General features: G+C 43.4%; 2 protein-coding genes across 5 annotated transcripts in view; one reads left to right on the top strand and one right to left on the bottom strand.

Moving 5' to 3' along the window:
* march5 (membrane-associated ring finger (C3HC4) 5) overlaps positions 1–9,950 on the top strand; it is a 76,137-nt gene extending 66,187 nt beyond the window's left edge. The window contains exons 4-6 of one of the 2 annotated variants that reach the window (XM_042323020.1): positions 5,484–5,667; positions 6,302–6,468; positions 8,418–9,950. In XM_042323020.1, the coding sequence (XP_042178954.1) occupies positions 5,484–5,667; positions 6,302–6,468; positions 8,418–8,534 (468 nt within the window). In that variant the 3' untranslated portion in view covers positions 8,535–9,950. Of the gene's footprint in view, positions 1–5,483; positions 5,686–6,301; positions 6,469–8,417 lie in introns of both variants that reach the window. The other variant, XM_042323018.1, reaches the window with a different exon arrangement.
* A 2,440-nt stretch (positions 9,951–12,390) lies between these two features.
* The window catches only part of LOC112252932 (insulin-degrading enzyme-like), a 44,253-nt gene continuing 31,883 nt past the window's right edge, over positions 12,391–24,760 (bottom strand). For all 3 annotated transcript variants that reach the window (XM_042322981.1, XM_042322979.1, XM_042322980.1), the window contains 9 exons: positions 24,455–24,575; positions 23,655–23,746; positions 22,907–23,018; positions 21,672–21,839; positions 19,280–19,552; positions 17,008–17,069; positions 13,663–13,735; positions 13,467–13,534; positions 12,391–13,379 (listed from right to left, as the gene is read on the bottom strand). In XM_042322981.1, coding sequence (XP_042178915.1) covers positions 13,278–13,379; positions 13,467–13,534; positions 13,663–13,735; positions 17,008–17,069; positions 19,280–19,552; positions 21,672–21,839; positions 22,907–23,018; positions 23,655–23,746; positions 24,455–24,575 — 1,071 coding nt within the window. In that variant the 3' untranslated portion in view covers positions 12,391–13,277. The remainder of the gene's footprint in view (positions 13,380–13,466; positions 13,535–13,662; positions 13,736–17,007; positions 17,070–19,279; positions 19,553–21,671; positions 21,840–22,906; positions 23,019–23,654; positions 23,747–24,454; positions 24,576–24,760) is intronic.

The raw sequence follows: 24,760 nt of genomic DNA, 5'->3' as shown, positions 1-24,760 counted from the left end.
ACTTTCAGCATGGATATAGAAAAGGTCACTCAACTTGTACTGCACTGACTCAGATGACAGATGATTGGTTAAAAGAAATTAATAAGAAGATGATAGTTGGTGCTTTATTGTTAAGATTTCAGTGCAGCCTGTGATGTTATTGATCATAAATTGTTATTGCTATGGCTTTATGTCACATGGTTGGAGTTATTTATCCAATAGAACCCAGAAAGTGTTCTTCAATGGAAGCTTCTCTAACATCAGATGCAGTCGGGAGAACAAGTATTTGATACACTGCTGATTTTGCAGGTTTTCCTACTTACAAAGCATGTAGAGGTCTGTAATTTTTATCATAGGTACACTTCAACTGTGAGAGACGGAATCTAAAACAAAAATCCAGAAAATCACGTGTGATTTTTAAGTAATTAATTTGCATTTTATTGCATGACATAAGTATTTGATACATCAGAAAAGCTTAATATTTGGTACAGAAACCTTTGTTTGCAATTACAGAGATCATATGTTTCCTGTAGTTCTTGACCAGGTTTGCAACACACTGCAGCAGGGATTTTGGCCCACTCCTCCATTTCAGACCTTCTCTAGATCCTTCAGGTTTCGGGGCTGTCGCTGGGCAATACGGACTTTCAGCTCCCTTCAAAGATTTTCTATTGGGTTCAGGTCTGGAGACTGGCTAGGCCACTCCAGGACCTTGAGATGCTTCTTACGGAGACACTCCTTAGTTGCCCTGGCTGTGTGTTTCCGGTCGTTGTCATGCTGGAAGACCCAGCCACGACCCATCTACAATGCTCTTACTGAGGGAAGGAGGTTGTTGGCCAAGATCTTGCGATACATGGCCCCATCCATCCTCCCCTCAATACGGTGCAGTCGTCCTGTCCCCTTTGCAGAAAAGCATCCCCAAAGAATGATCTTTCCACCTCATTGCTTCATGGTTGGGATGGTGTTCTTGGGGTTGTACTCATCCTTCTTCTTCCTCCAAACACGGCGAGTGGAGTTTAGACCAAAAAGCTCTATTTTTGTTTCTTCAGACCACATGACCTTCTCCCATTCCTCCTCTGGATCATCCAGATGGTCATTGGAATACTTCTGACGGGCCTGGACATGCGCTGGCTTGAGCAGGGGGACCTTGCATGTGCTGCAGGATTTTAATTCATGACGGCGTAGTGTGTTACTAATGGTTTTCTTTGAGACTGTGGTCCCAGCTCTCTTCAGGTCATTGACCAGGGGTCCTGCCGTGTAGTTCTGGGCTGATCCCTCACCTTCCTCATGATCATTGATGCCCCACGAGGTGAGATATTGCATGGAGCCCCAGACCGAGGGTGATTGACCGTCATCTTGAACTTCTTCCATTTTCTAATAATTGTGCCAACAGTTGTTGCCTTCTCACCAAGCTGCTTGCCTATTGTCCTGTTGTCCATCCCAGCCTTGTGCAGGTCTACAATTTTATTCCTGATGTCCTTACACAGCTCTCTGGTCTTGGCCATTGTGGAGTCTGTTGGAGTCTGTTTGTTTGAGTGTGTGGACAGGTGTCTTTTATACAGGTAACGAGTTCAAACAGGTGAGGTTAATACAGGTAATGAGTGGAGAACAGGGGGGCTTCTTACAGAAAAACTAACAGGTCTGTGAGAGACGGAATTCTTACTGGTTGGTAGGTGATCAAATACTTATGTCATGCAATAAAATGCTAATTAATTACTTAAAAATCATACAATGTGATTTTCAGAATTTTTGTTTTAGATTCCGTCTCTCACAGTTGAAGTGTACCTATGATAAAAATGACAGACCTCTACATGCTTTGTAAGTAGGAAAACCTGCAAAATTGGCAGTGTATCAAATACTTGTTCTCCCCACTGTATGTAAAGTACAGTATCTCGCAGGGCAGTTGCCTTGGGCAGTTATTCTTCTCTGTTTTTACAAATGATTTGCCACTGGTCTTACACAAAGCTAGATTGAATGACTATGCAGATTATTCCACACTATATGTCAGCACCCAAAGTCAGTGAGCTCACTGAAATTCTAAATAAGCAGTTACAGTCAGTATCAGAATGGGAGATTAATAATAAACGGTCTTAAATAAAACTAAAATCATTGTATTTGGTTCAAAACATTCTCGAAGACTTAAAACCTCAAGTGGAGTGTTCCATAAAGTTTTAGACCATTGATCAAGTTGAGGAAGCTAAATTCCTAGGTATACCATTGGATGTTCAATTTTCATGGTCAAGTCATATTGGCAAAGTTGTTGTGAAGATGGGGAGGTCTGTTATAAAAATGTATTTATTTTACCAGGTTAAATCAATAAAATTGACATACCCCTGTTTATAAGAATATGTTCTGTGTTTGTTTTACACACAAATCAACTGTAGTAGCTGTCCCTGACTAAAACAAAATATTGGTCGACCAAGACAGGTATTTTTTCCATATACAGAGACACCCTATGTGTAATAAAATCAACTATATGTACTGAGCTTGTCTGAAGCATGCTGTTTAATTGAATAATTAAAACCCACAATGACTCAATAGGGAGCCAGAGATCAAGATGGCCTAACCAGAAGAAAAAAGCCTGTTCCCAGCCCTCCTCCTCCCACTGCCGTTGGCCTTCGCAGATTCTGCCGTTACACACCTGAAGTTGCCAGGAATAGGCTACACCAGGGGTTGGCGCCCTTTTCCATTTGGAGTGTCAATTTATCTTACCATTTCGATTGATCTGCATGCCTGTTGTGATTTTCAGATGCTCATTTTTGTGGAACAGTTTCATTTATAATAGTCTATCTCAAAGTCATTGTCTGTGGTTAATCTACATTCTATCTAAATGAAAATTATAAAAATCTTAAAGTAACTTCTGTTGCCATTGCCAACTATGTAAAAGTAGCCTACATAAAGCCAACAAATAAAAACATTGCACCCTGCAGGTAGAAAATATCCTGATAAAAATAAATATCCTATAAATCCCATTGCTGGACACGTATCAACTGTCGGCCCGAAGCTCACGCAAACAAACTTGCGACATTGTATAAAATATTCTGGGCCATTAGAGTTTCCCACGCCAGTGAGCTCGGGACAGACACAGCTAAAGGCTATTTGTTCAAGGGATAATAAATAATCCGGTATTTTATGTTTCCACTGGATCAGAGCATTACACTTTTCCCTTCCATGCTGAGTGGTTATCAAAAGGGAGAGAGTTGTGAATATTTTTCAAATACATTGAGGAATTATTGTCATTCTCAATGGATTCTTAACAGGCTTTGTTTGAGGTGAATAAAAAATACTTTGAGAAGCTTCACAATACTAGTCAAATACTATGACATCTCAAACTGTGTGTGTCCTTACTCAAAATTGACAGGAGTGCTCCAAACAAAAGACAATGAATAAATTGCCAAAAATCGTAAATGTAATTTAAATAAACCAAAACTTGTTTCTCACAAGTGTAGCATATGTTGTGAGATCTGCAAAAGTGTCCACTCTGACAATGAGAATGTTAAACGAATGCAATAATAATAAATATATTGAATGCATTGACAGAAATTACCGTAACCAAAGAAACATTGTAGATTAGAACAAACATTGTAGATCTTGTCCCATCTCGATTACTGTCTGGTAATATGGTTAAGTGCAGCGAAGAAAACCCTAGCAAAGCTGCAGCTGGTTCAGAACAGAGCAGCACGCCCTTGCCCTTAACTGCACAAACAGAACTAACATCAACAACATGCACACCAGTCTTTCCTGGTTGTGGGTTGACGAGAGATTAACTGCTTCTCTTCTAGTTTTTATGAGAAATATAACTGTGAATAAAATTCCAGATTGTCTGCATAATCAAATAACATTCAGCGCAGACGCCCGTACATACCCCACCACCAGGGGTCTCTTCACAGTCACCAAGTCCAAAACAAATGCACGGACACGCACCATATTATACAGAGGCATGATCGCATGGAACTCCCTTCCATCTCCAATTACTCTAGCAACAGCAAAATTACTTTAAAAAAATGGATTAAACAACGGATGAAACAACATCTTATGGAATGCCGATGACTGTGAGGGGACACACACAAACGCACACACACACACTCTTCGCTGTTTTTATTTGTGTGACAGTGTCAGTGTTTTGTTACTTGCCTTTTTGTTCCTTTTTTTTGTGGACCCCAGGAAGAGTAGCTGATGCTTCTGCAAAAGTGAATGGGGATCCAACTAAACAAAGCAAAACAAATGGGGACATTTGATTTTTGCAGTACTTACTGGGACTCTAGGGATACATTTTTATTATTCTCGGTATTGAAACTTGGTAGATTTTCTGGAAAATATTAATCCCTGTTAGGGACATCAATAAATTAGCCCCATGGGGATATTGAATGTCAAACCAAATGGATGGGTCGAATGCAGCTGCGCTCCGAATTGATGATTACTTGGGTGCTTCCAGCTGTGGGCAGCATTAAACCCAACCCATGGAAAACTGTTACGATACCTTTCATTCCAATTTCATTCCAAATATATCTGTTTTGGACGAGACTGACTTCATGACCAAACTATTTACACTTTTTTGAAAATGTTGACACTAGAATAAATCCTTCTGGCTCATATCAATGCCACATAGGCCAATTTGTAAATGACGAGTTGCATTTTAGGAGCACTGGCTATTTAAGTATATGTTTTCAAAATGCATACTGCCTCCAGTTGAGAGGCACGCTTCAATTAACAGTTGAGAAATAAAATAACTGTTTTAAACACGTGATTGCATTTAAAATTCTTGCGCAATGACTGGACTTATAAAAACACGTTTCACTCCAGCAGCAACAAGCTGAGGAGCTGCAACAGCAGTTCTAGTGCTGTCTGACAAGTGATATTCCGCTCAAAATAGGCTCTGTACGCTGTGCGCGTGTGATAAATAAGATGCACGATGACCTTGTGATCGTATACAAATGTAAGCGTCTTTTTATTATGCGCGGGAATACTTGGGAACAGATTTCAAAAATGTAAATCATTTGGAGCTGATTTCCTGGTGTTTTTACAGTATTTTATATCCAACAATTGTAAAATAAATACAAATTTGCTCAGAAAACCTGGGGGAGGCTAATAAAGCCACCCATGGGCCAAATTTGTCCCACGCCACCAGTTGGGGAACCCTGCTATAGACCGATAAGCATAAATGTCAAATGTATTTACATCGATTGATTTTTCCATCTATGAATAAAAAATAACGGTCAATTTGGCCGGCAACAATTTTGTATATCGGCGAAAAGCTGTCAGTTACCTGGCTGACGGAAACACACACACACACACACTGAGGGTTAAATCCACCATATTTATTCTTAACGTTATTGTCTTCTGACGGCTTTCGTCGTCTTCCTAGTGTGGCCGTGTTGATCGATTTAGACTATGGCTGCGTTTTGAAATGGCAGTGCACTACATAGGTAACAGGGTGCCATTTCAGACGCACCTTATCGTCAAGCTATCCATATTCACTGCGGTGTCCGCTCTGTCCCTGTGCCCAGGTGGTGGGCCATAAGGAGGGCCTGGATGTGATGGAGCGGGCAGACCCCTTGTTCCTGCTCATCGGCCTGCCCACCATCCCAGTCATGCTGATCCTGGGGAAGATGATCCGCTGGGAAGACTACGTGCTGCGCCTCTGGAGGAAGTACTCCAACAAGCTGCAGATCCTCAACAGCATCTTCCCAGGTCAGAACGGACACATTGGTAGGGATGCAAACCGTTCTGCAGCAACGGTCTTCTACTACAATGGGGTGGAATTCTGTGAATTCGTTGTGTGTGTCTGTATAATGAAGTGTGGGTGATAAAGATGTAATTATGTACTTGATGGAGGATGCTAACAGTGTTAAAGGTTGTTGTAATGTTGTGTGATGATTGTGGCGTGAGCAGTGTGTGTGTGTGGGGATATGAGAACGCTGAGAGGTGGTCCTGTCCATTGGGGCTTGTGGTGGTGTTGTGGAGGTCCAGTAGCAGTGGGTTTTTCCACTGAACTCATCATCAAGGACAGTGATTGATGTGGGGAGAAACCGGACCCCAGGGTTCAGCTGGAACCTTCAACCTTTTCTCCCTGCAGTCTCAGCTTGCTGGGCAAGAGCAGGCGTACATCTTTACCCCCCACTCGGATGCCCGAAATAAAGATACTGGCACAGACTGGTGCAGATATTACTCAGTGGCTGGCACACCTTTTTTCTCTCATCACTTGATGAATGTGTATTTGTGTGTCTTGTGTAACATAGCCAGCTGTGTAAAGATGTACTAGCAAAACAACACCCACAATGCACCTCTCCCATCCTGACCTTGCCCCCTCTTCTGTCTCTCTCAGGGATTGGGTGTCCGGTGCCTCGTATCCCGGCGGAGGCCAGCCCCCTGGCAGACCACGTGTCAGCCACAAGGATCCTGTGTGGTGCCCTGGTATTCCCTACCATCGCCACCATCGTGGGCAAACTCATGTTCAGCAGTGTCAACTCCAACCTGCAGAGGACCATTCTGGTGAGTAACCCAAACTGTCAGGCATACACACAGACAGTGGGCATGGGGTCTTGGCCATTGTAGTTATCTTGACGACAAATTCTTCCTATATTAGTGATTGCAGGTTTTTTTGCAATGGCAATACCTGTACTAGCTCCTACCCGCTACTGGCCCATTTTGAGGTAACTGTGCGTTAGCTGGCAGTTGGCTGTAAGTTAATTAGTAGTTATTCCTCATGAATTTAGGATGTAAGGATGTACCCTGCAAGGCAGGCTGTAGTCAACTTGACAACTGGATGGGGTCTATCACAGTGCCATCTGTTTTGTCACCATACCCCCACAGTGGTGGGCACTGCGACCTGCATGCTCTTGTTGGCTGGCCCTTACTACATATTTGTCGCCAAACCCACTGGCTCCAGGTCATCTATAAGTCTTTGCTCAGTAAAGCCCTGCCTTACCTCAGCTCACTGGTCACCATAGCATACCCACCCGTAGCACGCGCTCCAGCAGGTATATTTCACTGGTCACCCCCAAAGCCAACACTTACTTTGGCCGCCTTTCCATCCAGTTCTCTGCTGCCAATGACTGGAACGAATTTCAAAAATCGCTTGAGTCTTATATCTCCCTCTAACTTTAAGCATCAGCTGTCAGAGCAGCTTACCGATCACTGTACCTGTACACAGCCCATCTGTAAATAGCCCACCCAACTACCTCATCCTCATATTGTTATTTATCCTCTTGTTCTTTTGCACCCCAGTATCTCTGCTTGCACATCGCCATCTGCACATCTATCACTCCAGTGTTGATGCTAAATTGTAATTATTTCGCCTCTATGGCCTATTTATTGCCTTACCTCCCTAATCTTACTACATTTGCACATACTGTACATAGATTTTTCTATTGTGTTATTGACTATACATTTGTTTATGTGTAACTGTTGTTTTTGTCGCACTGCTTTGCTTTATGTTGGCCAGGTCGCAGTTGTAAATGAGAACTTGTTCTCGGCTGGCCTACCTGGTTAAATAAAGGTGAAATAAAATAAATAAAACCAGGGCTTTATGTCTCCTTGTGATCCGCCACCCCTGTGGGCCCCACACACACACCTGAGAGGGCGCTGACAGCCAGGTAACCAGAGTAGCAGAGCTCGTCTGTCATATGACCCGCGCTGCCCCCTCTGGACATTGCAACCCCCCTGCCCCACGCAAACACTCACACTCAAGTTCCCTTTAACCTCACTTAGCATTAGAGCAACAAAACCACCTGATCTCATGGTTCTATTAGTAAATTACTCAATGGAGGCTTTGTTGGCACTGACATGCAGAGGGGTACATGGATTGTCCTAGGGCAGGTTATAGTGAAGTGTTTTAAGGATATACGGTTTATTCCCGGGCTACTACAGTATTAGAGAACTACACAGAGTACAAAACATTAAGAACATCAATTTATTGGGCCATGGACTCAACAAAGTAGACTTAGTTGTGTCAAGTTGGCTGGATGTCCTTTGGGTGGTGGATCATTCTTTATACGCATGGGAAACTGTTGAGCGTGTAAAAACCCAGAGGGGTTGCAGTTCTTGACACATTCAAACCGGTGCGCCTGGAACCTACTACCATACCCCTGTTCAAAGGCACTTCAAATGTTTTGCCTTCCCATTTACCCTCTGAATGGCACACATACAATCCATGTCTCAAGGTTTACAAATCCTTCTTTAACCTGTCTCCTCCCTTTTCATCTACACTGATTTGAGGTGGATTTAACAAGTGACGTCAATAAGGAATCATAGCTTTCACCTGGTCCGTCTGTCATGGAAAGAGCAGCTGTTCCTAATGTTTTGTACAATCAGTGTATCTTGTGTAGCAAATAGAAAAACCAGACAGAGCAGCAAGATAAATGATTTGATGCATGAGCCGAGTGTTGGTGACCCCTCTTTGGCACTCTGCTTACCCTTAGTTATTTTTGTCCTGTCTGCAGGGTGGGATTGCGTTTGTGGCCGTCAAGGGAGCGTTCAAGGTGTACTTCAAACAGCAGCAGTACCAGAGGCAAGCCCACCGCAAGATCCTCAACTTTACCGAGGCAGAGGAGGCCTGAGAAGGGGCATGGACAGACCGACATATTGATACACAGGGGGAGTGGACGGAGCATGACGGTGAACTCTGAGCAGGAACACTGTCGGACAGACAGATTGACGGACTTAGGGATCATTGGCACCTCCCCAAACTCTTACACCTCTCTAAGTAGCCTCACCTCGTTCTGTTTCTGCTCTTTAGGGAGTCATCATCGTATGCGGCTGACATTCGTGCTGTATGATTATCACCATGTTCTATTTTGTTTTTAAAACATTCAAAGGAGAAGAGACAAGAACACTGATACAGACATGCGTGCGTGCAAACACACACACTGAGTTTCCTCATGTATATTCCACACAGGAGCTCTTTTTTTTGTGGAATGTGACTTGTAACTGCTATTTTGCTGTAGCAATTTTTGTTTGTTTTAATCAAGTAACCAGTGCTTGCTGTACTTTAAAAAGATACATCTGGGGCACATGTAATTATTAGACAGGAACGTTTTATAAATAATTGTCTTACTGTTAATTTTGCAGTTTTGAAATTTGCCAATGAGGAATATTGTTTCCCTGTATTGAATGTGTTTTAAGAGAAATTAGATTTTTTTATCACTAAAGGATGATTATTTGAATGGGAAATAACTTTTTACCTGCTCCTGTTGCCACGTTTCCATTGGTAAATATCTCTAGACTGATAATACATACTCTCAATTATTTAGAAGCACAGTACAAACATAAGTGTGATTGTCTGTACATACATTCATTGCACAATATATCAGCTAAAACATTCAAGGGTATTTTTTTGTTGTCAAATGCCTAGAAGTGTTGTCATTAGTTCTGTTTGTAGCTGATTTTGTGTAATTGTCTTCTACTCATGAGATGACAGAGAATGTGATGTGCAAGCCTGCAATGTGGATGATATAGACCTGACACGTGCTGCATTACCTTCTAAATGAGAGCATAAAATGACATGTCCACTGAATAAAGGTGAGATTTATGTCTCTTCTTTTAACCCAAATCGCATATTCCGCCACATATTTCCTTGCTGACGCCACCACTTGCTTTGTTTTTTAGTGTGTGTGTGTGTATATATATATATATATATGCTCAAGGCAGTCACGTAATAACCCATTCTGTAACTGCTCTTTCTTCTACAAGTGCGGTATAACCAGTATACTGTACATTACGTGTGTGAAAAAGGCATGCCATAAACCAATCATTTGAATATTTAATATTATTGTGCACATCTCTTTTAGCTGTGCCTGGTAGACAGACATGCTCCAATAATCTGCTGTGGTCAGCTCAGCTTTTACATTAACTCTAAAGAAAGTATATTATGCCAAAAGTGACATTGAAGTTATTAATTGTATTGTACAGACATTGTTTCTCAATTTATAGTTTCGTGGTGGATTGTGAATAAATGTATTTTTTCAAACCTTGAAGTGGATGTGTTCATACTAAAATCCAGGGGCCTCGTTTATAGATTTACGATCAATTTTGATCTTACACATGGTTTTCTGCATAAATCAGATTTAAGTTATTTAGAAAACCTTACTTTGATGTGGAAATGATCTTCTAGACTTGACATAAGTAATTTACCTGCTGGTTATGTAGGGGTGTTGCTGTTTGGGACCCATAAGCGTCCAAGCCTGTAGTGAACATTGCACTAGCTTTATGAACAATTTGTTAGGAATGATCAATTAAAAGTGTGAGGAATTAATTGCCAGACGCAAGGTGTTTTGAATTAAAAACGGGATGCGATGTTCTATAAATAGTGTGTCAAATGAGAAAAAAAAAGTAAACATGCCTGTTCTTGCGTTATTGGAAAACATGCTTTAGAAGGGAGAGTTTTCAGAGACCGGAATTACTTTTTTGCGCATGATGATCCATGGCTCCCAATTGTCTCCCAATAAATGTTCTGTTAGATTTGTGTGCAGATTTAGCCCCTAATCTGGAAAGGAAGATCCTCTGTCATCATGCTATACCCGTATCTGTCCAAGTACTGTCCACTCTGGGATTCCTCGCTACTGTGACAGTTCGTGGATATCTCAGCCGCATCCTGCCACAAGTGATCTCATCTTCCAAAAAGTTTGCTTTTCTCTTTTGGTCCATTCCTGACTAAACCCTCATTTGTGCTAGCATTCTATAAGGGGAAATCACTGATTGTAAATGAATTTGAGATTTATAGATCACCGGTGCGTAAATAACAAATGGGCTTCTTACAACCTGCTAAAGAAAAAAATGTTATGCTCAGTATCTTATGAATCAAACGTAAGCACACCGTCGGAAGTGATCTTACGACTAAGTTCAAGTATAAATATAACATTTTTATATATATTGTAGGACTGATTCAATCCAAATTTCATAAACAAGGGGCTAATATGGCTCAAAAACAGCTTGAATTAATCACTTTCATAGTATATGGGTGAAAGACAAGTCTATATTACTTTAGCATAGTGTGTTCTGAGGCAGTCATATTTGGGATACATATCCTGCATTGACTGGCAAGTCGATGTCTAACTATTTGTTCCAGTAGTCATTTATTAAACACACAGGAGGAAATAAAAACTAAACGTTTCAGCATTACTGAGCCATGAACATGTCTGCACCAACCAATCAGCCAATTGACAGTTTCAAATCAAATTTTATTTGTCACAGGTGACCGCTTACCTACAACTGAGTCTCCCAGAAACTCCTTCCATTAGGACAGTTTCAAATGATCAGGCTGGTATTCATTAGGGCACACCATTTGAAAACAAGCGTTTCTTATCTGACAAGTTCAGGTAGTCCCTTCTGGTTTCAGTAATTTCAGTCAAAGGAATAGTACCCAGTTTCTCAAAGTGAACCCACATCTAGTTATTCCCTTATTCGAGTCTGTACTGATTACTTATCATCCCTCATTTAAAACAATGCAGCATTAAGTTAACATTACAGTTTATTGATAGGCTTGAGGACGTATGGGAGATCACATAAACCTGATATTTGCTGTATTATATTGGTTGGCGCCAGCTTGACTTCGCAAAGCTTGTTAACACCTGAGAGACCAGGCTATGCTTTACACAGAGATGGCAATGACATGACTCCAATCCACACAGAAAACAGACAGTTCCGCTTTTCAATGTGTCCGTTTTTAGGCTGGATGAGAGCAAGGACCCGAGAACGCAGTGCAGTGTGTCCCCCTTCTACATAACAGTACCGAGACCATTTATGTTTAAATCCACACTGCTCTCCAATTCAGAAGAGTTTATTGCTTAGTGAGAAGTGCATATTGAGAAACAGGCCTGACTACAACTTCACCCTCCATACACGGGCCTTTTTTGAACCCCTACAGCCAAAACATGATTATTTAAAAAGGGTTTTCTGAGAAAATACGAGACTGAAAAATCAGTTTACCCCACCAGACATTCTAAAACAGTCCTATTTAACGTTTTTCTGAAGGACAGCATCCCCACTGAGCACAGATGTCAATTCCAGGTTGGTTCAATGTTATTTTCATTGAAATGACATGGAAACAAAGCTGATCCAACCAGTGTGTGCCCAGTGGGTCTTTAAGCGTGCAGCCACAATCCTGTTCCAAGTCTGACCCACAGAGACAAAGTGCAGTTGGCTGACTGTCAAACTCCACACACACACACACTGCTGTGCTGTGCATCCAGCTGAATGCACCAGCTATAGAGTTAAATCTCTATTGCTCCAGCTTTGTAAGATCTTCACTGCCAGAGAATGAGCAATCGCCACCCCCCTTTCAAAGTCACAAGCTAAGTCTCAAAATGGAGAAAGATGGGGGGGCTATGCAAGAAATCAGTAGTCAAACACGATTAAAATAACAATGTTATTTAAGTAATAGAAGCTATAAAACTAATTTGACCCGAAACAATTACATACAGACATTTAAAATGTTTATTTTTCTTCAATCTCAAATAAAAGCAGAAAGCAAAAGATTGAGGTACCCTGAGATGATGCTCAGATAATACAACCCTGTGGAAAACACTAGTTTAAAAAAAGCTTCATGAACATGCCTCTCCACCAAATAAGCAGTTTTAAAACAACTCCTCAAAGGGCCCCGACATTTTACTAGTTTAAATAAAAAAGTCAGATCTCAAAACGTGTACATTATGGATTAAAACAGAAACATTTCCATAAGGCTGATATAATTGTTTTTGCCATAAAACAGAAATGGTCTAAAATCGTGTGTTGCACAGTCATTATTTAAACACAAAGTGTCTTCGTGATAACAATTCGGCCAGTTGTCACCGTGCCGACGCATCGCACAAGTACATAAGAGAAATGTATGTGTCCAGCGTGTTTGAAATTAAATGTGCACCCTTACAGAGCTAACCACCTACTTCAACAGCTTCACAACACCATAATCATTAACTAACTGTTTACTCTCACCACAGCAGCATGTCCTTGTGGCTAAGCTGAATAAAAACACTTCCATCATGAAGTATCAAGGGGTTCTGGCCTTGAGGTTCTTTAAGTCAGTACTATTCCTCTACAAACATTCTATACAATGTCGGGAATGTGTGTTGGTGGGGTTTTCGATGAGACTAAAACAAAAATGAGTTTGTGTGTGACCTCTATTATCACACTGAGCTATGATGAGAACCACAGCTAAGTTGTATGAATCACACACATTTCCAAGCACCTCTAGTGGCCTCTCCAGTTTACACACACGTCAGATGAGTGTGTTCCAGACTCCAGTTACCACAGGGGGGCAGAGAGGGACAGAGCAGGGTCCCCCAGCAACCTCCCATGCTGCTTGGTCCTCACAGTTTGGCAGCCATGAAGTTGATGTGAGTGAATGGCTTGGCCAGGGGAAAGAGGGGCAGGCTCCTCTTGAACTCTGTCATGTCCTGCACCAACGTAGGCTGCAGAGAGAGAGATGGACAGGTCAGTATGTTACACACCAACACTGCTGTGCTAATGGAACACAGAGAAAGGTGAATACACATTACCTGTGGCAGGGATGGGGCAGGGGCCAGATTGACATCATTCTGGGCAGGGAACTCTCCCACGACGGGGCCTAAACAAAAATACAGACATTTCAACATAACTGATAAAACCGTCAAAATCAAAATATTCACACTAACAAACCAATTTAAATGTATATCCTCCAACCCAAAAACTCTCCATCACTAGTACAATACTCACAGGAGTCCATCTCCCTAGACAGGACGTGCACAGACATCTTGTGCCTCTTTGGTGCGTCCACCGCCAACAGATCCTGCAAAGGACAGTATTTTGATAGACACAGAGAAAAGAGACAGACCATTTAATAGTAGCCTTTATTTAGTTCACTGTCCTAGAAAAATTAATTACAGTGTTTCCCCTATATTAATTCAGCAGCGGCACCCCACTGCTGCTAAATAGTTCCTGCCCCTCCCAAAAATATATATTTTTAAATAACTAATGGTTATTTATAACAAATATTTCTGCCGAGAAGCACTTTAAGGGATAGTGAGAGATTTTGGCAAGTCAGCACTTTTCATACCCAGAGTCAGATAAACTCTGGAATACCATTGTTATAGTTGTGTGTAGTTTGAAGTTGCTAATTACTAACTAGCATTAGCGCCATGATGAGGTCTATGGTAACAGCTAGCATGCTCATGGTGATAACTTCCTTCAAACGATACGCAGACATAAAAATGGTATCTATGAGAAAGTAGAAAAAGATTCATTTCCTAAATCTCACAATATCTCTTTAAGATCACAATTTGTAGCATACAGAGTGAGCAGTGGCATGAATGAGAGCCACGAGCAATTGTGACTCATCTCCCTACAGTGCATCAGTTATATTTTTCAGTTACACACTCAGAACCCCAATTAGAAATGTATTACACAATGAAAACATTCTGCATGGGGCCTGTGCTGCTTTTGCTGACGTAGAAATATGGGAAGCCTTTCATTTCCTCTGTATCCTTGGCACCCTTATCCTCTTGAAACACACAACACCCTGGCAGTGACGCAACCCCTCATTATGACTGTTATTATTCCACGAACACAGCGCCCCGTGTCAGTGTCACCGCCACAGCTTTAAATAGAACCAGTACGTACGTAAGATCAAGGGAGACAATCAAGTTTTTTAGTACTATATTATTTGACACATTGATGAAAATAATCATGGCCCCTAAACCTTCAAGCTGCATAATGGACCCTATTCCAACTAAACTACTGAAAGAGCTGCATCCTGTGCTTGGCCCTCCTATGTCGAACATAATAAACGGCTCTCTATCCACCGGATGTGCACCAAACTCACTAAAAGTGGCAGTAATAAAAGCCTCTCTTGAAAAAGCCAAACCTGACCCAGAAAATATTTTTTTTAAATATATATATATATATATATATATATTTTTTTTTTAAATCGGCCTATATCGAATCTCCCATTCCTTTAAAAAAATAATGTAAAAGCTGTTGCTTCAGTCTGGTTTTAGACCCCGTCATAGCACTGAGACTGCACTTGTGAAGGTGGTAAATGACCTTTAAATGGCGTCTACCCGAGGCTCTGCATCTGTCCTCGTGCTCCTAGACCTTAGTGCTGCTTTTGATACCATTGACATTCTTTTGGAGAGATTGGAAACCCAAATTGGTCTACACGGAAAAGTTGTCGGAAAGATATCAGTTTGTCTCTGTGGATGGTTTGTCCTCTGACAAATCAACTGTCAACAGTGTTCCTCAAGGCTCCGTTTTAGGACCATTATTGTTTTCACTACGTATTTTACCTCTTGGTGATGTCATTCGGAAACAGAATATTAACTTTCGCTGCTATGCGGATGACACACAGCTGTACATTTCAATGAAACATGGTGAAGCCCCAAAATTGCCCTCGCTGGAAGCCTGTGTTTCAGACATAAGGAAGTGGATGGCAGCAAATGTTCTACTTTTAAACTCGGACAAAACAGAGATGTTTGTTCTAGGTCCCAAGAAACAAAGAGATCTTCCGTTGAATCTGACAATCTTGATGGTTGTACAGTCATCTCAAATAAAACTGAAGGACCTCTGTGTTACTCTGGACCCTGACCTCTCTTTTGACGAACATATCAAGACTGTTTCAAGGAGAGATTTTTCCACCTACGTAACATTGCAAAAATCAGAAACTTTGTCCAAAAATGCAGAAATATTTATCCATGCTTTTGTCACTTCAGGTTAGATTACAGCAATGCTCTACTTTCCGGCTAAAGCACTAAATAAACTTCAGTTAGTGCTAAACACGGCTGCCAGAATGTTGACTTGAACCCAGAAATTTGAGCATATTACTCCAGTGCTAGCCTCTCCACACTGGCTTCCTGTTAAGGATAGGGCTGATTAAGGTTTTACTGCTAACCTACAAAGCATTTACATGGGCTTGCTCCTACCCATCTTTCCGAGTTGGTCCTGCCGTACATGCCTACACGTACACTACGGTCACAAGATGCAGGCCTCCTTACGGTCCCTACAATTTCTAAGCAAACAGCTGGAGGCAGGGCTTTCTCCTGTAGAGCTCCATTTTTATGGAATGGTCTGCCTACCCATGTGAGACGCAGACTCGATCTCAACCTTTAAGTCTTTATTGAAGATTCATCTCTTCAGTAGGTCCTATGATTGAGTGTGGGTCTGGCCCAGGAGTGTGAAGGTGAACGGAAAGGCACTGGAGCAATGAACCGCCCTTGCAGTCTCTGCCTGGCCGGTCCCCCTCTCTCCACTGGGATTCTTTGCCACTAACCCTATTACAGGGGCTGTGTCACGGGCACTCTTCCATGCCGTCCCTAGGCGGGGTGCGTCACTGACGTGATCTTCCTGTCCGGGTTGGCGCCCCCCCCCCTTGGGTTGTGCCGTGGCGGAGATCTTTGTGGGCTATACTCAGCCTTGTCTCAGGTTGGTAAGTTGGTGGTTGAAGATATCCCTCTAGTGGTGTGTGGGCTGTGCTTTGGCAAAGTGGGTGGGGTTATATCCTGCAAGTTTGTTTGGTTGGCACTCACTCACTCACTCAAAGCCAACTGACATTTACTCTTGAGGTGCTGACCTGTTGCACCCTCGACAACCACTGTTATTATTATTTGACCCTGCTGGTCATCTATGAACATTTTGACCATGTTCTGTTATAATATCCACCCGGCACAGCCAGAAGAGGACTGGCCACCCCTCAGCCTGGTTCCTCTCTAGGTTCTGGCCTTTCTAGTGAGTTTTTCCTAGCCACCGTGCTTCTACACTTGCATTGCTTGCTGTTTGGAGTTTTAGGCTGGGTTTCTGTACAGCACTTTGAGATATCAGCTGATGTAAGAAGGGCTTTATAAATACATTTGATTGATTGAAGAGTGGTGGAGAGGAATAAATAAAACAGGGTGCCATCTTTCAGTTGCACGCACATGGGCACACATACTCTTTACCATAGGACTCAATTGGTGTAAGAAAACAGCAGGCACCTCGTATGCATCTCCATGGCAACCGCTTGTGTGAGAAAGTATGACTTTACCTGAAATGTAAGTGGTATGCAATGCAAAGGGAGAGATCGCTACTCACCCGGTAGAACTGCATGATGTTCTCTTTAGTCAACGTCTTCAGGTAGGACACCTCAATGTTATCTAGAAAACAGAAAACACTTACAGAAAACACTTGGACTAACAGTGGATGATTTGAGATATCACTACAGATTAGACCTAAACAGGGGGGACTGTTTTGTATGTGTGCATGAACGTAGAACAGAACTAGAGGCAAAGTTCCTGCATATTCATCACCAGAAGAATAACATGTAATAAATACACCGCTCAAAAAAAATAAAGGGAACACAAAAATAACACATCCTAGATCTGAATGAATGAAATATTCTTATTAAATACTTTTTTCTTTACATAGTTGAATGTGCTGACAACAAAATCGCACAAAAATTAATTATCAATGGAAATCAAATTTATCAACCCATGGAGGTCTGGATTTGGAGTCACACTCAAAATTAAAATGGAAAACTGATGAGGTGGCGGATGGTCTCCTGAGGGATCTCCTCCCAGACCCGGACTAAAGCATCCGCCAACTCCTGGGCAGTCTGTGGTGCAACGTGGCGTTGGTGGATGGAGTGAGACATGACGTCCCAGATGTGCTCAATTGGATTCAGGTCTGGGGAACAGGCGGGCCAGTCCATAGCATCAATGCCTTCCTCTTGCAGGAACTGCTGACACACTCCAGCCACATGAGATCTAGCATTGTCTTGCATTAGGAGGAACCCAGGGCCAACCGCACCAGCATATGGCATCATAAGGGGTCTGAGGATCTCATCTCGGTACCTAATGGCAGTCAGGCTACCTCTGGCGAGCACATGGAGGGCTGTACGGCCCCCCAAAGAAATGCCACCCCACACCATGACTGACCCACTGCCAAACCGGTCATGCTGGAGGATGTTGCAGGCAGCAGAACGTTCTCTACGGCGTCTCCAGACTGTCACATGTGCTCAGTGTGAACCTGCTTTCATCTGTGAAGAGCACAGGGCGCCTGTGGCGAATTTGCCAATCTTGGTGTTCTCTGGCAAATGCCAAACGTCCTGCACGGTGTTGGGCTGTAAGCACAACCCCCACCTGTGGACGTCGGGCCCTCATACCACCCTCATGGAGTCTGTTTCTGACCGTTTGAGCAGACACATGCACATTTGTGGCCTGCTGGAGGTCATTTTGCAGGGCTCTGGCAGTGCTACTCCTGCTCCTCCTTGCACAAAGGCGGAGGTAGCGGTCCTGCTGCTGGGTTGTTGCCCTCCTACGGCCTCCTCCACGTCTCCTGATGTAGTGGCCTATCTCCTGGTAGCGCCTCCATGCTCTGGACACTACGCTGACAGACACAGCAAACCTTCTTGCCACAGCTCGCATTGATGTTCCATCCTGGATGAGCTGCACTACCTGAGCCACTTGTGTGGGTTGTAGACTCCGTCTCATGCTACCACTAGAGTGAAAGCACCGCCAGCATTCAAAAGTGACCAAAACATCAGCCAGGAAGCATAGGAACTGAGAAGTGGTCTGGTCACCACCTGCAGAACCACTCCTTTATTGGGGGTGTCTTGCTAAATGCCTATAATTTCCACCTGTTGTCTATTCCATTTGCACAACAGCATGTGAAATTTATTGTCAATCAGTGTTGCTTCCTAAGTGGACAGTTTGATTTCACAGAAGTGTGATTGACTTGGAGTTGTTTTGTTGTTTAAGTGTTCCCTTTATTTTTTTTGAGCAGTGTAGTTTAACTCTTAAATAAGAATTCCTCTTACATCTATATAAAAAGCTTCCATAAGGTGCAACACAATAGCTCTACAGCATCACCAGCCACACTGATCTGGCTGTACAATGTTCCACTATTGACTAGGCTCCACTTCCTAGCAATTTCTTGGTGTGCAGACTGTTGCGGCTCAGTCTCCCATCCCTCCAACAATGAAAACATGGTTATCATCACCCTCTACTTGGAACGCACAGGGGTTTACGGCAAATTTCCAGCAAATCAGCCCATAACAGCACTCAGGTCTGCTCGGGGTGCTGATTATTCTGGGGCCTAATCAATGCTAATTGGTGCAGCAGGTAGCTCTGAGGTGGCAACAACCTTCACCTCGAAGATCCTCCAGAATGTCAATAGTCTGATAACATCATCTCACTCAAAACACCTTTTCAGATAACAAGGCCTCCTAGCAGTGTCAGGAGGAATATCCATTTAGTTGACAGTAACTCAAACTCCCCACAGCTTTCACTTGGGAAAAAAACATCTTAAGGCCTCCAGCTCAGGTAACGGTGTGCACGTTGCTCAATGAGCGTCTATGCATGCTCACCTCTGTCGAAGTTGTACTGCTGGGAGATGATCTCCCCCCAGTACTTGGCACACTCGGCGGCCAGCTTCTTGGGCTTGTCCAGGCGGCGGATGGCCAGGGCCTGGATGTGTTTCTGGAAGGCCTCATCGTTCATTTCCTCCACAGACTTCTCTGTGGCTTTTAGGAAAGCCTCGACCCGGCTCTCTAGGTAGTGGGGAGCCTTCTCCGACTGGATGATGAAGCGCAGGCCCTGGACCCCGTTAGCGCGCCGCGGACCGCTAAACACTATGTACCCTGAGGAGTGAGCAAAGTAAAAGTCAAGAAAAATGCACTGTGAATTCTGGAACATGTCTTTATAGGTGTTTAACTGCATGTACAGGTAAAGGAAACACTTGAGTATATGAGGGATACAAAGTATATTGAAAGCGGGTGCTTCCACACAGGTGTGGTTCCTGAGTTAATTTAGCAATTAACATCCAAGTTTCCCATTATTTTGGCTTCCATGGCTAGAAGAGACCTTAGTGACTTTGAAAGAAGGATCTCAAATGAGCAAAAGGGGTTAAAAAGGGCGTGTGTGTGTGTGAGAGAGAGAGTCACCAGTTCTCAATCCAATTGAACACTATTCTGGAGCAGTGCCTGAGAGCGCATTTTCTACCACCATTAATATATTTCTCGTGGAAGAACGGTGTCGCATCCCTCCAACAGAGTTCCAGAACCGTGTAGAATCTATGCCAGGGCGCATTGAATATGTTCTGGCGGATCGTGGTGGCCCAACACTCTATTAAGACACTTTGTTGTGCCTTGGTGTTTCCTTTATTTTGGCAGTTACCTATATGTACAGTGCATTCGGAAAGTATTCAGACCCTTTGACCTTTTGTTACATTACATCCTTATTCTAAAACGGATTAAATCGATTTTTGCCTCATCAATCTACACAGAATACCACATAATGACAAAGCAAAAACATGTTTTTAGAAATTTTTGCAAATTTTTTATACAAAACTAAAATATCACATTTACATAAGCATTCAGACCCCCCACTCAGTACTTTGTTGAAGAACCTTTGGTAGCAATTACAGTTTAGAGTATTCTTGGATATTACGCTACAAGCTTGGCACAACTGTATTTGGGGAATTTCTCCCATTCTTCTCTGCAGATCTTAAGCTCTGTCAGGTTGGATGTGGAGCGTCGCTGCACAGCTATTTTCAGGTCTCGATCTGGTTCAAGTCTTGGCTCTGGCTGGGCCACTCAGACTTGTCCCGAAGCCACTTCTGATTTGTCTTGGCTGTGTGCTTAGGGTCGTTATCCTGTTGGAAGGTGAACCTTCGGCCCAGTCTGAGGTCCTGAACGCCCTGGTGCAGGTTTTCATCAAGGATCCCTCTGTACTTTCCTCTGTTCATCTTTCCCTCAATCCTGAAGTCTCAGAGTCCCTGCCACTGAAAAACATTCCCACAGAATGATGCTGCCACCACCACCACCATACTTCACCATAGGGATGGTATTGGCCAGGTGATGAGCTCGACACTTGGCTTTCAGGCCAAAGAGTTCAATCTTGGTTTCATCAGACCAGAGAATCTTGTTTCTCATCATCGGAGAGTCCTTTAGGTGCCTTTTGGCAAACTTCAAGCGGGCTGTCATGTGTCTTTTACTGAGGAAAGCCTTCTGGCCGCTCTACCATAAAGGCCTGATTGGTGGAGTGCTGCAGAGACAGTAGTCCTGGAAGGTTCTCCCATCTCCGCAAAGGAACTCTGGAGCTGTCAGAGTGACCATCAGGTTCTTGTCACCTCCCTGACCAAGAAACTTCTCCCCCGATTACCCAGTTTGGCAGGCCGGCCAGCTCTCGGAAGAGTCTTGGTGACTCCAAACGTCTTCCATTTAAGAATGGAGGCCACTGTGTTCTTGGGAACCTTCAATGCGGCAGCCATTTTTTGGTACCCTTCGCCAGATCTGTGCCTCGACACAATCCTGTCTCGGAGCGCTATAGACAACCTCATGGCTTGGTTTTTGCTCTGACATGCACTGTCAACTGTGGGACCTTGATTTGGAAAGGCACACACCTGTCTATACATGTTCAATCAATTGAATTTGCCACAGTTGGAATTACAAGTTGTAGAAACATCAAGGATGAGTAATGGAAACAAGATGCACCTCAATTTTGAGTCTCATAGCAAAGGATTTGAATACTTATGTAAATAAGGTATGCTTTTACTAAGGCTGTAACATAAAATGTGGAAAAATTCAAGGGGTCTGAATACTTTCCGAATGCACTGTATACGGTTCCTTTTTCACAGCAAGGTTTTGAATTTGAGTGTGTTTAAGTACTTTACGATGGACATTTCCAAGGGAGGTCCATTCCCCACTGCCTTCCTGGACTGGTCTCCACTGGTGTGAGAGAGAGCATGCGTGGTCGTACCCAACTGTTCCTTGGTGCGCAGTGTGTTGAAGCAGGGCTCAGAGATGATCTGACAGAAGAGCTCCAGCAGCATGTTGTCGTGGGTTGTCTGCATGTCTGTCTGGTAGTAGATCTCTATGCCACAGTTGTTGTGCACCTCGTTCCTCTGCTGGTACACATACCAACCACCTGGAAGGCACAGACATCATCTTATTCATTAAGGCACAATGGAAAATGTTTTGCAACGGAAAAGGAAAACAAGTGTTTGTTATTGGACAAGTTGTCCAGGTTGTCGCTCCCAGTTTGTCACTTTGGTGCTTAATAAATACATGACCCAGGGCTTACACGCAATGTAGTTGCAGCATCACAATCTTCAAAAAAACACATTCACCAAACATGCAATACAGAAGTCATAGGCCTCAAACAGCTAACCCTAATGCAAAGTGTAAAACGCTACATGCATGACGTGGCAACCATTGAGGCAAAAAAAAAAAAAATGCATTTAGGAATAAGCAACGACCTCGCCGGTTGATGAATCACCGGCTTAACTGTAAATATGCAATTACTAAAGAACATATTTGGACAGAGAGATTTAAAAGGCATCGTACAGGAAAGTTATATATAGAGTTCATCTAGAGGACATTGATGACACGCCAGTCTCCAGACAGGGGAGACTGAGCCAAAATCACACTCCTTTGCTGAGTAAGAGCTTTTCACTGGCACTCAAAATCCCATATGAGTGGAAGCAAGCAAGCAGTAGAGGTATATGTCTGAAAGTTCTAAACTTGTTCAAAACATTTCTGTTGGGAAGCTATAGATTGCGATTCTGTCCCCGACTGGCGTCCGGAAGGATCCAGGCCCGAAACAAATCCCTCAGCAGGACACAGGATGTTTCCAGATGGCCCAGACAGCCCTGCTTTCTTCTTCCCCATGCTCAAGTTACCTAATGTCATCAGGAAAAGTGTGGCACAGGTGTGTTGTTGTGCGGTGTCTTGTGTAGGGTGTGTAAAAGGTTAAGGGAGAGGGAAAAAAAGTGGGTGTATTGTATTTCCCAGTGATGTCCATTTCCCCTTGTTAAGTGAGCCTTTCCCCCTAGGACATTGGAGGGTCATTGACACCGAGGTGTTACACAAGCACAGGTCCTGATGTAGGCCAGACTGTTGGGTAAGAAACCTTCAGCAGGGTCACCATGGGGACGGGCATGACTGGCAGGTTCAGGAGGGTGAAGGGAGTGATGGACAGGGCACTTGACCTACCATCTGGCACCTGCACCTCCCTGTAGCGAATCAACTGGCTTGGTAAGAGGGGCTTGGTGTGGGCTTGATTCATAAGCGTGTCCTCAACCATCTGCATCATGCCTAGAGCAGACTGGCGAAAGGGAGAAAAAATAAACGTGAGAGGGGTGCAAATGATATAAATCAGTGTATTAATCCACCTTTAAAATGTGTTAAGATTCCTCTTATCATCTGCATCGCTCGTTTCCCACATCTTCTAGGGTAAATAGCAGATGCCCATTTATAGGGCCTGCCACTGAATCGTAAACAACACTGCTACAATATTCTGTCCACGCAGTACAAGCTCCATCTAAGGTAATAGGAGCCCTGCAGAGCACGGTGAGTCTTCATAGTGATGAAGTGGACCATTGCCCCCGCTGGTGCATCCAATTCCCTCTCCACTAGACTGTGACACCTCTCCACTGGGCATCATTATCAGAGATAAGGGTGACTGTTCATGGACAGCTGGGATCTTATATAAAGTCTGTGATTTGATCTGAGAATCTTATCAGGGTTTGACGGTGTGTGACGATTCTGTGACATAAGGATTCCACTTAAAACCTATAAAGGAGTGGAGAGGCTGACTTTATAAGCAGTTATAGAACCAATCCACATTCTACACATATAATAATATCTGTGTGTGTGTGCACGCGCATCTGTCTTTGTCTGCCTGTAACGAACAAAATAATACAACAGTCTGTCCACACGAAGGTAGCAACATCAAACAAACCTCCTTGGTGATGTTGCCATGGAGAAGGGTCTCGATGTGTAACCGTGACAATAGTTGAGGTATAAAGGCCTTGAGGCGGGGGAGAGTGACATCTAGAAGACACATTCAGATGGAAGCAATCAGAGTTATCATAATCAGGCTAGAACAGAATCAAAAGCATTGCAGTCATGTGGACTGCCACCACATAGGGCAGAAATGCACACACACACACACACACACACACACAGAAACATTCATACGAGCTTGGAGACCTGCAGAAAACACACTTCCTCTCTGCGTAGGTTGGTCCATCTGAATTCACACATCGTCTGACCCAGATTCATTCAGTTAGTGATGAGAGGTGATGGATGAGCAGCCAGGGTAACTGGGAAAGGAAAGGGAGGACAGAGCAGTAGCCTGTCTAAAAACCAGGCACAGGGTACTGAGGATGGAGACCCAGAGAAGGGGAAAAGGGGCACTAAATCAACACATAGGCACTAGGGTAGGTGAAATAGGGACAAGTTTATTTGAGGTAATAAATGAGAACAGGTTGCATTGCACTGTACCCAGACAGAAAGTGAACTGAGCCTCAAGTGATACACAGGACATCTGTCGAGGCTCCATCGAGAAAACATAATATACTGAACAGTACAGACAGTACATCTGCTCCCCTTCCTCCGGTGAGACTTTCACTGCGGAGAAATGACTGCAGCTCAGGGAGGAGCTCAAAAACTGTCTCAGCGTTCAAATGAGGGGCAGAGAGATAGGAAGGGAGTGTGTGTGCGCACGCTTGTGTGTGTTTGTGTGAGAGAATGGCTCACCGTCCAGGGCCTCCTTGAGCTCATCTTTGGTCCAGGCCACCTCTGTCATCAGCAGACGCAGGTAGTACATGGCATGCTGATGGGGTTGCTCTGCCCGGAAGTTGTTCAGTGACCTCATATACTGGAGGAAGGGTCAAGGGCAACCAGGGGTCAAAATTCAGTCATATGAAGAGTCAAACACAATATTATTATAATTTGGTACGTGCTTATATGTCCCATTTCACACAAGTCTGTATGTAGGCATGTGTGAATAGTTTTTTGCATATCCCACTCTCCCTGAGACTGCTAGGCTAACTGCCGCCCATA

The sequence above is a fragment of the Oncorhynchus tshawytscha genome, linkage group LG01 (genome assembly GCF_018296145.1).
Source record: "Oncorhynchus tshawytscha isolate Ot180627B linkage group LG01, Otsh_v2.0, whole genome shotgun sequence".
NCBI classification, from domain to species: Eukaryota; Metazoa; Chordata; class Actinopteri; order Salmoniformes; family Salmonidae; genus Oncorhynchus; species Oncorhynchus tshawytscha.
Note: the sequence above shows the minus strand (reverse complement) of the source record. Positions and strands in the feature narration are given on the sequence as shown.